Below are 15,283 nucleotides of genomic sequence, written 5' to 3' on the forward strand. Positions count from 1 at the left end.
GGAGCGGCCGGGCCGCGGGGGGCGCGGCCGGGCCGCGGGGGGCGCGGCGGGCGGGGAGCGCGGCCCGGGGCCTCCCCGAACCAGCGGTGCTGGGGGGAGCGGCCGCAGCGCGCCCGGGGCCAGGGGCCGCGCACAAAGGCGGCGGGAGCGGGGGGCGCGAGGCTGCGGCCCGGCGGGGCGGGGGGCACGGGGACGGAACCCCAGCGGGCGGCCGCGGTGAGCGGCGCTCTCTGGGCCTCGCTCTCCGCCGGTGCCCGGTAGCGGACGAGGGGTCGGCGCCGCGCGGGGCAGGCCGCGCTCCAGAGGAGCCGCCGCTGCCTGCTCCCCCCGCCCCCAACGGGCCCTCCCCGGTCCGGCCCCGGGCCCCCGCACAAAGGCGCGGGCGGGGCGGGGCAGCCGCGCCCCCTCCCCTGCCCGGGCCGGGCGGACTCTTTTCCCAGCCCCGGCCCCCCCGCGGACGCGCACGGAGCGCGGCGGCTCCGGAGATTGTTCGGAGCGCGGAGCGGAGCGGCCGCCCCGGCCGGGCCATGGCCGAGTTCCTGCCCCCGCCCGAGTGCCCCGTCTTCGAGCCCAGCTGGGAGGAGTTCGCCGACCCCTTCGCCTTCATCCACAAGATCCGGCCCATCGCCGAGCAGACCGGCATCTGCAAGGTGCGGCCGCCGCCGGTGAGTGCCCGCATGGCGCCGCCGGGAGCGGCCTTTGTGTGGGGCCCGGCCCGGCTCCCCCCGGCCCGCGGCCGCGCAGGTGACCCCGGGCAGGCGAGGCCGCCCCTCAGAAGTTTCACTGGGCTGGGGCTGAGGGGAGCGAAGGAAGCGGCCGCTTCCCCCGCGAAGTGGCTCCTAAGTGTCGGAGCTCCCGGTGGGGGAGTCGCCAGAGCGGCCGTGAAGGGAGCGGGGGCGGGGGGCAGTTGCCCCGGCCAGGCCCGGCCTCTCCCCGGCTCCCGGGGTTGGCCGGGGCCTCGCGCCCGGAGCGGCCCCACCGAACCCCGGAGGAGGTCCCGGGGTGCTGCCCTCCATGTTGGCATTGTGGCCGTGTGGGGCCGGGGGGACCCGCTCCCCGCAGCCCCCGGCCCCGCCGCGGCCTCCCCGGCCTCGGCTCACTTCTAGCGCAGGGAACTGTTCCTCAAGTTGGACAAGACCAAACTCCGCAGCCGTGAGTTTGGCTGGTGGCTGTGCGAGCTGAAGCCTAGACAGACATGGCCACCATTTTAGAATGCAATCCACAGTGGGAAGAAGTAGTAAGCCTTCATCTTCATCATCATCATCTCAACCGATGGTGTAGCAAGCTCAAAATTGGGGTATGAATTCTGATTTCCCCTTGTTCGTCGACTCAATTTACTAAGAAATGCTGTGACGATCTTAGAACCACAGTTTTGTGGAGTCAGAATTCTTAGTTTGTTTAAAGGAATGAACACCCACACTGGTGAGGAGAGGGGCTTCTGGAAGTAAAAATCTAATTAAACAATGTGTGAATAATCTTTATTTTGAGTGAATTGCTCTTCCCCTCAGTGGAGCGTGGTGTGAGTCTTGGGCTGGTGCAGCCAGGTAAGGCAGTTAACATGACGGCAACAACTAAAATGTTAAACAGGCACTGAGCTTACATCTCCTCCAGCAAGGGGGGAAGCTGACTGAACAGTTTGTAGGCTGAAGTTTTGCGAGTGAGACTTTGACTTCAAAGAAATAATGTTCAGAAACACACACTCCTTACTTTTGTGTTTTGGTTGTTGCTGGGACTCCTCTTGTGTCCATTCTTTTCCTTCTGAATTAAAATAGTAATAACTTGCTGAGTTAGTGTCTGAGGTGGCAGAGTGAACAATGTGAATGTTGCTGGAGAGGAAGGAAGGTGTTCCAGCTCTTTGGAGGAATAATCCCCGATTGCTGTGTGAAGAGAGCTCTTGAATTTGTGTCCTGGTAGAATGTGCCAGGGTTTCTTTTCATGCAGGGCAGCCAGATGCTCAGAGTTAAGGGGGTAAGATGGTTTTTGTTACAGAGTCACCACTGAAGATCTGTGTAGTACTTTTTAGTAGATGTTTTGAGGTTTTAAGTTGCCAAGTTGCCAACAATGTTTCAGCAACTGCGACCAGAACTGCTTTTTTTGTTTGGTTGGGTTTCTTGAGAGGGTTATTTTTCTGTTTGGATGTTTTTGAGGGGGATGTCTTTTTGTTTTAAAAACATCTCATCTAAAAAATCCCATCTTTCTTGGCTGCTTGTGTAAAAAGCCAAAACCTTATCAGCAAGCTGCTTGTAGGAGGTTATCTGTTGGAGATCATAAATCACCAGCCCTCCAAAGGACTGAATTACTCACTGCAACTGCGTTTTCAGCTGCTCTCCTCTTCCTCAAGGGGCAGGTATTGCAGCACATATTACACCAGGTGCTGTGCCTGCCTGGCCGTGGGATCAGCTCTTTGAGCATATTTAGAAGCAGGATGAAAATAGTTGGAGCCGCTGAGGGCTGAGCACGGGTGGTTCTGTGGAGCCTGGCTTTGGGAGAGCTGAGCTCCCATGGCTTTATCTTCCCTGGATAATGCCTGGGATGACTTGTGAAGTGCGTGCTTGGTTCAGCGGCCTGGAGCATAGAGGGAGCTCTTCCAAAGCGACCAGAAAACCCTTTAAGTTGACGTAGTTCCTGGCCTTCCCCCTGCGAGCAGGAGCCGCAGTGAATATTCAGTTATTGTTCTTTTTGGTGTAATCGAGGGGTCTGTAATTCCGTGAGCTAGAGCCTGCCCTGCCCTGTGCACAGCAGTGTGTGTGGCCAGCTGGATGCCTTGTTTGGTGATGGCTGGCCTTTGGAATCCTCCTCATCCCAGGGAATCTCCTGCCGGCGTGCGCAGTCTGGTTACGTGCCGGGAAGCAGGTAGGCAGCACCATGAACTGGCAGGATCTGTGCCGAGAGAGGATTGGAAATTTGATGTTGGGCTGGCATTATTTTAGCCTAAACTCTGCTGTATTGTTATCAGCAGATGAATTTGTGTGTCTATATATGAGTAGCAGTATGGAGTAATGTTGTGTGAGGCTGCTGGTGCCCAGCTGTAGCTTCCCCACTTATTTTTGAACAAGTCCTTGCACCAGAGCTGGCTTTGATGCTCCAGCAGCTGAGCATGCATAGGAGAGCTGCCTGGGCTTGGAAGGACCAGCAGCAGGGCTTTCTCTGGTCCCTTTCTGCTGGCATTACCTGGGAACCAGGTGGGCCCAGAGAAAACCACAACTGCAGTGGCTTCTTGTGTAGCAGCTTTGGAGGACAGTGACCTGTTTAGTGAGGAGATATCGAGGTGGCTGACGTGCAGAAGACAGGATTCTGGGTGATCACTGCATGTTCACAAGATGAAAGAACATCCAGGAATATAACAGGAGGTGCAATTTCTGCATGGCAGTTTCCAGTTGAGTGCTCAAAAGGAGTTTTCTTCCTCTTCATTGCAGTTTGTTCCAGCCATCACCAATGACTGAGTTTTGCTCTCATTTGGGGATTCTAAGATGCTGCAGCGGCTGGTGGAGGGTGCAGCCATAACCAGCTCACTGGCACTGCTCTCTGTGGCTTTTTGTCAGCAGTGTGGGCTGTGAGTAGAGAGTCCCATTGGCAGCAGAGTGCTTGGATGGGGTTGTTCCTGGTAGTTAATGAGCTGCATAAAGTGGAGATTTAAATTTGAGTCTGCTGCGGATCTGCAGGGGAAGGGGCAGCTGGATGCAGGAAAGTGGGTGGGGTACTTGCTTGCAGTCCATCATGTGCCATTTTGGAGTTAAAATTTTCTTCAATTAACCAAAACCATCTTTCATTAGCATTTCTCCATTTAAACAGTATCAGATAGTTTGGAATAAGTTTACTCCAAAACTTGGCATGTCAAGTGATGGACTTATATTCTAGAAACTTGTGATAGCTCTGCAAATCAGTGAGGGCATATAGGGGAGTGAAATGAAGAACTGCTTGAGAATGGAGTTGTTCTTCAAGGTAGGTAGTTAATAGCAATTAATGGAAGCAAACAGTCTCACAAAAGTGAAGCTGAGCTTCAAGAGTTAATGTGTGGAGTGGGAGTGGTATCAAATGCTCCAAGCCTTTCTTGAAGATGGGCTCTTCCTTCACTTTGTTGCATCGTTGCTTTGCTGCTGTGAAGAAATAATAAATAATGATTACTTAAGCCTTACTTAACATATAAATGCTTTTCAAAATACTCAGAATTGTACATTGTACTAGAAACATCATCACTTTCCCAAGGCCAAGCATGAAAATTGAGAACATCCAGGCTAAATTTCATTGCTTTAAATAATGTGAATATGGAGAAGTACTGTTAAGGCTTCCAAGTAACTTAAACCAAGCACTTAAAGATCAGAAAGTCTGTATTAGCAGAGCTGGAAATTTGAAGGAATTGACACTGGAGTTATTGAAATTATTGACTGTCAGTTTTCAGTAAATCCTGGAATACTGGTGAACTTGAGAATGGGGAAAATTAATTTCCTTAGTGGTTTAAGTTCTTTGTGGGTGCAAGAGTTGACTCCCTCTAGCTCCAGAGTGGAAGAATGTCTGGAATAGTCCTGGATAGGAACTTGGAGGGTGATAGTGTGGAATACAATTGTATGGACACTGATGTGGTCAAATTATTTTAATTTTTTTCCATGATTCCATGTATTTGTGTGTTGTTGTTGTCTGAGATCTAGAACTTGTGATCAGTATTCTAATTACAGAAATTACTATTGTGCAAAGTTAATACACCAAATCACAAATTATTTCAACTACTAATGGTTGTTTGTAATGAAGGATCCCTTTCTAATGGTGTCTCATAACCTCAAGCCAAGGGTATGTAATTTTTTTTACAGGTCTAGAAGAGCAAAAACTGTGATGGTGAATGGAGTTATGGTGGTGGCTTTAGAGGGATCCCAGTTGCCCAATAAACAGTGGATATTATGAAACAGTAATCACTTAAGTAGGACTCAATGGGGAGGTTTACCTTTGGAACAAAGGAGCATAGAGCATCTTAGAGGAGGAAGGAATATAGAAAAATAGCTGTGGATCCCTGTGGGGAGCAGTGTAATGGTGGAATGGGAGCTCTGGAGTTTCTCTGAGAGAAATGGGGGGATTTTACCTCTGTGACAGCACGAGAGTAGAAAATTCTGCATTCAGAATCTCGCACTCATTGGAGGATTTTTAAAAAATTGACAACTGGAGAGGACACAGAGATGCATCAGAAAAGTTCAGCACATGAAATAATGAATTTTGAAATATTCAACCTTAACAGAGCCTGAGTGGTGAAACCTAAAGGCTCAGGGCTTGGGAGAAATGGACCTCCTCCTCCTCCTGGGACATGTTTTGAGGAGCAACATTGATTTAAATGTTGTTTAGACCTCTTAAGGTCTGTTTAGGCTTCTCATTCAGCTGGTTGCTTGATTGATTTTCATTTTTATGGAGAAAAAGAAAACACAAAACAAAAAACCAGTTCAGTTTTGGAGCAGCTTGACTGAAGGTTCTGACAATCTAGTCCTGGAGCCGTAAAAAAAACCCCACTAAAACAGGAATTAATGCAGAGAATTGTGATACTTTGAAACAGGAAGTTGATGGTTATGATCCTTCAGATTTGATAATACACAGAGGCTCAGTCAGTTGATTTTATCAGAAAGAAAACACAGAGATAACTCAATTACAACATGTAAGTGAGCTTCAGTGGGAGAAACCACAGGTGTTGCCACGTCTGTCAGTCCTGCTGAGCAGGGGCCAGGCTCAGGTGGGTCAGCAAACAGGGCATTTCTGACTGAGAGAGGATCAGCTGGAAGGGGACAGTGGAGGGTGGAAAGTGGTAGACCTGCTGCTTTTGGGATCAAGAATGAATGAGGTTTTGGGAGGGGAAGAGATATTTTAGTGCTGAGGTTCCTGTTCCCCTGGTGTCAGTTCATGTGAAGAAAAGTAGATCTGCTACCAAAGGTCGTTAGGAAATGTTGGCTTTAAATGAGGAACTTGTCATATTCATCACAGGGGTTGTGTTGTGGAATCAGGTAAATTCAGAGTAGGTTATTTACTGATCTCTAATTAGCAAGAAAATATGCAAAAGAATAATTATTTTTAGTTTATTATTTATTTTACTAATGGCAGTGGCCATGCACAAGGCTGCTGTGGTCACGATGAGTGGTTTCTGCTCTTCAGAAACACTGAAACATTGGGGTAGGCTTAAAAAACAATGAGAGTTTCCTTTCCTTGCCTCAGTTTTTTTCAGTGAGGGATTTTCAACACACACTCTTCGGCTCATTGAAAATTTAAGGTGAAACAGTTTAGTCCAGAACTTTCCATATAGGGCAAGAATAACATAAACAAAAAATGACAGAAATTCTATCTAACTTAAGATAGCTAATAGCTGAAAATGGAGTTTAAAACTAAACATGGCTCCCTTGCCCAGCAATGAAACAAAAGCTGTCAGTGGATGGAAGCAAACCATGCTGTGTATCCATCAGGATGTGCTTCCTCTCCATCCCAGATGATTGGGTTGGGTCTGAGATGTGCTGGGGGACAATGCTGTGTCCATGTCCAGAGACAAGGCTGAGTGCTTTTAGAAATCAAAAAGAACTTGTGGGATCTTGCAGCCTGCTGCCCTTAGGAGTGCCTGAGTGAAAGGTGTTCCTGGAGCAGGTGCTTTACCTGGACGGTGAATCTGAGCAGCTGGAAGGGGAGGATGTTGTGGAGGGCCAGGGCAGTGGATGGTGGAGCTGCAGGGAATCCCTGGGCAGCTGAGGCTCTGCAGCTGCTTGTGACTGAGGCTGGTGGAGTTGCCCATAGCTGTTCTGGATGGGTGTGGAATTCAGGTCTTTTCCTAATCTGAGTTACATTGGCAGTGAAATCAAGGTTTGAAAGCTGCCAGTTAGAGCTCTGAAGAGGGTTTGGACTCATTGCAAGGGCTGTAAGGGACAGCCTGAGGAGCAGAGTGCGCTGTCCCTGCTGGTCACACACTCTGGGAATGTACTGGGGATCAGAGCAAAGGTGTGATCTCCACACATGGGTAGTCCTGTGCCTTGAGGGGAGGTGGCTGCAGCTCTTGGGGTCTGGTGCCCTCACACACCCACAGCTGGGTCTAGCCCCAGCCTGATGGATGCTCTGTTTCAGGGTCTTGGTCAGTGCTCTGAGGTGAATCAGGGGTCTGGGATTTGCTGATGGACCCCATCCATCCCCAGCTGTACCTGCAGTGCTGCTGGAACACTGGTGGTGTGTCTGTTCCTTGCATGCAGGTGCCTCCATGGAGAGGAGCCTGGCATCTCCTGTGCGTGAGCCTGGCTGCCTGTTGTGTTTATAGGTTCAAACCCTGCATGTATTTTCTGTCTCCTCTGCCTTTGGGTCCCAAGGAGCAGCTGGCCCTGACATTTAAGAATCATCTCCAGCTTACCTGAGCCTTTATTTCTGTCCAGGTGTGGAGCTGGCACAGAAACACTGGGATCTAGGGGGATGATTACCACTGTACACTCATTTTCATTGGCTGTGGTTCTCAGATGGGAAGGAGCTGTGGTTGGGCCTGTTCTCCCTTGCTAGTCTGCAATACATAACAGAGCCCAATTTTGTCTCAAATAAGAAATACCCTACCAGGCTCCTTTTTGGAGAGTTCTGCACATGAGGTGGGTTAGTGCACCCAGGGTCCCTTACTGGCAAGGAGGAATTCAGGGGGTTTGATGAAAAAATCTGCACCATTTAAAATGGCCAAGGAAGGACTGTTCATCACAAACTGGGTTTGTTGCTGATTGGAGTTTCCAACGGATGTCAGCCTTTAACAGGGTCACAGAGGGATTAGTTCCCGTTAGACAGGAGCTTTGTGGCTGACCCACTGCCGGGTGATAATGGGTTTGTGTGCATTCTGCCATCTGAGCTCCGAGTGTGTTTTTAATGCAGGCATAAAACCAGGAGGCTGAAAGGGACCTCCTGAGTCACTGAGTGTGCTCCTTTCCTCTCCAAGGCAGCAATCATGGAACACCTTTGCCAAGGCAAGATCATAGATGTGGGAACAAAGAATGTAGGTCAGGCTCACAGGGTGGGCATCCCAGGAAGGGGGGAGTTGCTGCAGTTTACTGAATGAATGTGTTTCTCTGGCAAGAATTGCTAAGATATTCCTTTGGATCTTACTATGAGTTGCTGTCTAGCAAAATAATGAAAGAGCTGTCTTTTTTTTGTGTCTGACATGGGAGAGACTGCAAGTAAAATGTTACTTGCAGTTTTCAAAAGGTGTTGAAAAAATATAAGAGACTTCAGAAAAAAGCCCAAGGAAAAAAAACCCTTTTATTTGCAGGACTGGAAAGCTGGTTGTGTAAAGAGAAGGAAAAAGGTATTTGTTTATTGAAAAATGTCTTGAAGCATTTCTTCTGGGAGGGATTCAGGAATAGCTGCTTTGGCAGCCAGCAGACGAGGGATTTGGTTATAAAGGACATGAGGATAAGGGAGGAAGAAAAGCTGAAGCCAACCAACTTGTAGAACAGCTTAGCAGGGAGGTTGGTAATTTCTTGTTCACTTGAATTCATAGGGGTGGGGGTGGTTAAATTTTAATTAGTGAGTTTGGGTGAGGTGCAGGTTTGCCAGCTGAAATGCAGTGCTCTGAAGCCTGACATCCCTGGAACTGCTCAGTTGGGAGCTGGAATATGGAAATCACAGAAATAATTCTGCTGACCATTTGTAGTTCACGTTACTATTTGAAATATTAATGTGATCCTTAGAGCGTGCCTTCTGCATGGCTGGATTTGTCCCTCAAGTTTGTAGAAGAGTTTGGAATTTTGAAGTCAATCTCATTTTTGCCTGGATTTGAGGACAGGTTTATAACAATTGCAGGCCAAGGTGGGCACAGGATTTTGTTTGTCCCTTGTAGGGTTATAACAGTCAGGGATGGATAAGAGAACACAATAGAGTAATTCAAATGTAGAGTCCTGGTGGAGTAAGAACTAATTTTTTTAGGAAATTAATGTCTTCTTTATCTCTGTATATACTTAATCTTAATGCTCAGCATGACTGTTGGAAGACACTTCAGATTGAACTACTTACACTTTTAAAATTCATATTTTAAAACAGGGGAATCCAAACCAGTTCCTTACTGATTCCCAGGCAGGAGCTTTAGGGAGGAGAGCCTGGAGAGCTGGGGGTGGGGGCTGGTCTCTTCCCCAGCAAAGCTGCTCATGTGGCTCTGCAGCTTGGCAAGTGAATCCTGCACAACAAAGCTCCCTCTCGTGGTGCTGCTGCCTTTCCAAGTGCATAAAGGCATTTCTGTCTCACAGAAATGTCTTTTCATGGGCCTGCAAGCGAGCATCGCATTTGGCTTGCTAACTTTTGCTTCAAAATGTGTCCAAGATTTTTGTTGAGTAAATAATACACTTATTAAAGAAGAGTTGAAAGTATCTTGTTTAGGACTTGAGGAGCTTGCCATACTGTGGAATAGAGAAAGATAGATATTAGCCTTATTTGTTATATCAACCTTGAGTAGTTTGGATGCTCCAAAATAAACTTGTTGTGACTTTAAATGGCTCAGTGACAGTCAGGATGGACTGTCTGCTATACCTGCTGTCAGTTCTCCAGATGATGAATGGCTGTGGGTCTGCAGCAGTGCCATCTGACAGAGTTTGTGTGCAGTGGGCTGTGCTGTAGTGTGTTTGTAAAGCCAGGAGTGGTTTTATGGTAATCTAATGTGAAATATTATGTATGGTGTTGTTTCCCTCAGCTCTACCTGCACTACTGTGGCCTCACCTCAAGTCCTTGGTGTAGTTTTGAGCACCACAATATAAAAAAGACATTAAACCATTGGAGAGCATCCTAAGGAGGGCCATGACAATGGTGAAGGGTCTGGAGGGGAAGCCTCATGAGGGGCAGCTGAGGGCACTTGGTTTGTTCAGCCTAGAGGGGAGACCTCACTGGGGTCTTCAATGTCCTCATGAGGGGCAGCAGAGGGACAGGCACTGATCTCTTCTTCCCTCTCATGACAAGTGACAGGACTCACAGGAATGGCTGGAGCTGAGCTGGGAGATGTTTAGGTTGGATGTCAGGAAAAGGTTCTTCCCCAGAGGGTGCTGGGGCACTGAACAGACTCCCCAGGAAATGGGCACAGCTCCGAGCCTGTCCGAGTCCAGCAAGTGTTTGGACAACACTCCCAGGCACTGGGTGGGATTGTTGGGGTGTCTGTGCAGGGTCAGGAACTGGATGTGATGATCCTGATAGACTTGGTGGTCCCTTGCAACTCAGCATATTCTATGATACCTGCTTAAAAACCTCAGAAGCTGGAGTCAAATCCTGTGTTGCCTTTCATTAACCGAATTTACCATCACCCAGCAGAAGCTCTTGCAATGACTTTCTCCTTGCTGAAAATTAAACACTTTTAAGGCTGTTAAATGTTTGATTCTGGCTGATGACCCCATCTGCCTGATGGGCTGAAAAGTCACCTTCTGAAAGTGCTGTTGAATAAATGGAGCTCCCAAAGCTTGTCTTTGAGAAGCAGCTGACGTGCCATCAGGGCGTCTTGGTGTGTGTTGGTCATTCAGTCATTGGTAACTTCAGAGCTGCAGGAGTAGGAAATGCCTGTTGTGGCAGCTTGTGTTGTCTGGAGTCATGTTACTCTTCCAACACAGTAGGTGACTGGTGCTTTGCCAGAGGCAGTGTCTTTGGCCAAACAGGAAAGGCTGTCCCCAAACATGCATCAGTCAGTAATAAATAGACACATGGAGATCATGGAGATAATCAGCTCATTCTGGAGCAGGATGTTTCTGGTGCCAAGCTGTGAACAAGGTGTTTCTGTAAGATCATGCACATAAACTTCCTCATTTGCTTCCATAAGCAGAGGGGACTGGCCTGCTCTGTGCTGTCTGGCTTGGATTGGGTCTGTGTCTGCCCTAGGCACCCTTGGAGCTGGATTTTTTAGTCTGAGCTTGAGCCAGAGCCTGTAGGAGCAGGTAGATCCTGTTCCTCCTGTTGTGCCCAGTGGCATGCAGGCTTTCCTCTGGGCCCTGCCCAGAGCAGCACCTGTCCCAGCAGACATGTGGCCTGACCAGAAGTCTCCTGCGCTGTGCCCTCCCTTCCTTGGCTTCCCTTGCTGTTGCCAATGCAGTAACTGCAGGTGGTGGCCCTGAAGTGCAGCCTAGACTGATGACAGTTTCAGATGTGGTATCATTGCCTACATGAGCTGAATTCTTGCCCCTGTTCCTCTTACTCCTGGTTCTTGTCCCTTGCAGAGCCTTGTTAGAGGGTCTGGTTTGGAGTAATGCAGAGTCCATATGGGAACAGCCTTGGCTTACTGCTTAGCAAAGCCAGAGGCAGCACAGCCCTCTTGGTTTCATTTACTCTCAGCCTAAGCAAAGCTCCCTACAGTTCTCCCCTGGGCAGTTTCATTCACTCCCCAGTGTCTCAAGGGTCCTGTGTGTCATTGCCACTGTGTCCCCTCCTGGTCTTGGTGCCTGTCTCCTGTCTCCCTGTGTTTGGTACAGAGCCCACTCTGGAGTTGTGACTCATGATGTAACCAGTTGGTTCAGCTTGAGAGTCAGATTTGTCCTGTTGAAGTACAATACTTCAAATCCTGCCCAGTTGTTCCCAGTTGTACTTCTCATCTTACAGCTTGAGGGCTCTAAATGACTCATCAGACAACAGGATATTAGAAAATAATGTCAGTTCTCTTCCTCAGACTTGGTGGTTTCATTGCATTTGGTTTTCTGGCATAAATAGGCAGTCAAAGTAGGGTTAGTGTTATCGAGTTTCTCAAGAACCCGTCTTTGGGCACCAGGCAGTTTTGTGGTTAAAAGTAGGAAAATAATCAAGACAGGTATCCCACTGGTCAAGGATTGAGTATTCTGTGGATAATTTGTCATCCTGACCCCCTACCATTGTCTAATTTCCAATTCAAATGTTAATTCCAATTGGAGTTGTCAAGTTGTGATGTGCTGCAAGTGCCTTGCAGGATCAGAAAACTTCTATTGCCAATTTTGAGTTCTGCATTAATCAATGCAAGCTTGGTAAAATGTATGGATTGGTGGCTCTCTTTGCTCTTCAGCTTCTCCACACTCTTGGTGAATCTTGCTCCTTGTTTGTTTGTAAGATAATTGCTTTGGAAATAATGTATGATTGGTTTCAACTCCAATTTTCATGTTGTCTGTGAATCTAAAATAAAAAAATACTGTGTTTATGATGCTGGTCTTACTTCAGTTGCCTCAGTCACCCAATGCTGAAGAAAGGTTTTTGTTTTCCTGAAGCAAAGCTCCATTGCCAGTAGCTCACTTGTGCATTATCTTCATTCTGTAATTAGTGATAATAAGATACCTTTATATGTAATAAATTCCTGTCAAGTTTAAATCAAATCTAATTTAGTTTTGTGAAGTTGTGTATTGGCAAACCAAGAGTGTGCAGTAGTTGTCAGAGATCTAAAAGATAAAACAGCTTTATAGTTGTGTTTATAAATAACACTTCAGTTGCAGTAATAGTAATAACAATAGTAATAACAATCTTTTTTAAAATTGGTCATATTCCAGCTCTTCCTGAATGTTTGCAGCCAAGGAAATTGTCAAGCATTGGCACAGGTTGTTTGCCCAGAGCAGTGGTGGAGTCACCATCCCTGGAAGTGTTGGAAAGATGTGTGGATGTGGCACTTGGGGACATGGGTGAGGGGTGATCGTGGTGGTGGTGCTGGGTTAAAAGCTGGACCCAATGATCTTAAAGGGCTTTTCCAGCCTTAAAGATTCCATGGTTCTGTGGAGGCTTACAACACAGGACAGGTCTTCAGTTCCAAAATGTAACTGATTTTGTGGTTCCATTATCTGGTTTTGAGGCACAGTGGTGTGTTCTGAGGGGCAGACAATGGCACTCGCTCCAGGTATCTCACCTTGCTGCTGACTTGTTCCTGGTGAGGGGATTTGGGTGTCAGCACAGCCCTGGCTCCCTGACAGGTTGGGCTGTGACTGCTGAGCCCCCTCTGCACCAAGTTCTGGTGGGGCTGAGGAGGCTCTGGAGGCCACGGGGGCCTCTTCATGCTTTGGGCTCCCCTGGCTTTTGACTGTCGCAGAAACTCCTTTCCTTTTCTTGCTCTTTTGATGGAACCCTTCTGTTTTCCAGGACTGGCAGCCTCCATTCGCGTGCGATGTGGACAAGCTTCACTTCACACCAAGGATCCAGAGGCTCAATGAACTGGAGGTAAACTGGAAAGCTGGGCAGTACTTCTGCTCCCAAATGTGTCTGTGTGTTTTTGGGAGGTGATGTTTGCCAGAGTTGGCCATGAGCTGACAGCACTTTGGACCACAAACAGCAATTTTTAATTAGCACGGAAATTCATCTGTTTGAGAACCTGGTTAGAAACATTCCAGGCATAAAAGTAATGTTAATGCTCATTAAAGGAACATAATTTAGGTCTTTTCCACACAGGTGCTTCAGAGTAGTTAAACTGTCCAGGGCCATAGATCTGTGTCTGTATTTTGTACTCATACAGCATCTTTCAAAAGGAAAAGAGATGAAACACTTGGAGTGCTTTAAAAATAGCCAGCCTTTTGGAAGAAACAATTGCAAAATCTGGATTCAGTTTGTGGAAATTTGCTGTTCACAAGCACTTTCATTCACTGCTTCAGTGAATTGACACTAAAGGGGAGTGTGAGGAGTTCTGGTTGGCTCAGTGCTGGTACCATTTGGGATAATGGTGACTCTATGCCTGATTATTCTCCTGATTCTTAGTTTTTAAAGCCCTGAAGTGGCTGTGTGAAGTGCTGGGGAGGGGCTCAGCTGCTGGCTTGGAATGCTAAGGGGGTGATTTGTGTGACCACAAGCTGTTCAGAGCTCCCTGGAGTTTGCAGACAAGCTAAACTGTACAGATATGGCTAGTTTTTACCTTAAATTAGAGAATGTGCTGAAAATAAAATATGTCAAAATTTAAGTTACTGCTCTTACATAGCAGCAGTGCAGTGATCTAACTGTGGTAATTGCTGTGCAACCAGCCAGACTTTCCCTGCCCTGACCCATTTGTATCTTTAAAAGTGAAACAAATGCAGTTGTGAGTGAGAAGGGATAATAGAAAAAAACTTCAAAAATTAAAAATACCCCAAACCTGATTCATTTTTTACTTATTGCAAATCAACCAAATAGTAATAAACTATTGCAATTATTAATGTAGTAAATGCAATAAATCCTGACAATGCAGCTGGTTTAGGGAGCCTTTAACAGTAATAACTGACTGTTTGGCTGTTCTCCCAAAGTACTTTTCTCAGTGCAGTAAAAGGTAACAAAAAGTGACTCAAGGAAAGATACAAATCCCATCAATGGTATCTGCATGGAATTTATTTTTCTTCAAATAATGAGAGGGAAAAATGCAAAATGACTCTTGCAGAGGGCAAAGCTGGACAAGCAGCTTCAGCTGCAGTGCTGTAAACCTTATACAAAACCTACATTGCTTTTAGCATGCAGTTCACTTGTTTGGTTGGTTGCTTTCAGGCTCAAACTCGTGTAAAGCTGAATTTTCTGGACCAGATTGCAAAGTTTTGGGAGCTTCAAGGATGCACACTGAAAATTCCACATGTGGAGAGGAAGATCTTGGATTTATTTCAGCTTAACAGAGTAAGACCATTATGGAAAAACTATCCTGAAGAGCTGCTGTGTTACCTCAGTTCCTGGGGGGGTCTCACAGTGGGTCAGGGGAGGTTTTGGAGTATATCTAAGCTGAAAAAGTATTGCTTTGTTTAAGCTAACATAGCTAATGGGACAGTAAGAGTAAGAATACATTATCAGGGAAACACTGTAAGTAACACATTAACATGGAAGTTTTCCTGTGGGCTAGGAGATCACCTTTAATTTACAGCTCTTCATTAAAACTGAGCTTAGGTATACTGGTCAAGAATTATCTTAGGCTTAATTGGAGAAAGTTCCTGAACAATGACAAAAGTGAGAGGAAAAAAAATTAATTAGAAATATGGAAGAAAAAAAAATCAAATTACTTTTAGGATGAAATTCATTAAACTTGTGGAGAGGTTCACGTATACTGATAGTAAGAGATGGGACTCTCCAATAGGATACATTCTTTCTCCTTTTTTAATGTTTAGGGCAGTTTTTATTGGGAAATTTTGAGTTTATTTTATAGCACTTGTTCCAATGAAAAGAACTGAGTGTCCTGTGCTAGAAAGTTGTGTTGGGATACAAAGTGACAAATTGCAGCCAAATAAATTCTCAGAGTAGCCTGAGTGCACATGGAACACAGCTGCTGACTTCTTTGTAAATTCAACAGGTTTGTAATTCCTGAATTACAGTAATATATTACAGGTTATATGTTACATATTCCAGCTATTGCCTTAAAACAACTTCAATGTCAAGTGTGGTTTTTTAAATCTATATATTT

At 46.7% G+C, this 15,283-nt stretch overlaps 1 protein-coding gene across 1 annotated transcript in view; it reads left to right on the top strand.

The window, feature by feature from the left end:
- Positions 1 to 470: 470 nt before the first annotated feature.
- KDM5B (lysine demethylase 5B) overlaps positions 471 to 15,283 on the top strand; it is a 59,388-nt gene continuing 44,575 nt past the window's right edge. The window contains exons 1-3 of the mRNA XM_059487938.1: positions 471 to 665; positions 13,024 to 13,101; positions 14,386 to 14,508. Coding sequence (XP_059343921.1) covers positions 528 to 665; positions 13,024 to 13,101; positions 14,386 to 14,508 — 339 coding nt within the window. The 5' untranslated portion in view covers positions 471 to 527. The remainder of the gene's footprint in view (positions 666 to 13,023; positions 13,102 to 14,385; positions 14,509 to 15,283) is intronic.

This window comes from Ammospiza nelsoni, chromosome 23, assembly GCF_027579445.1.
Source record: "Ammospiza nelsoni isolate bAmmNel1 chromosome 23, bAmmNel1.pri, whole genome shotgun sequence".
Classification (NCBI taxonomy): domain Eukaryota; kingdom Metazoa; phylum Chordata; class Aves; order Passeriformes; family Passerellidae; genus Ammospiza; species Ammospiza nelsoni.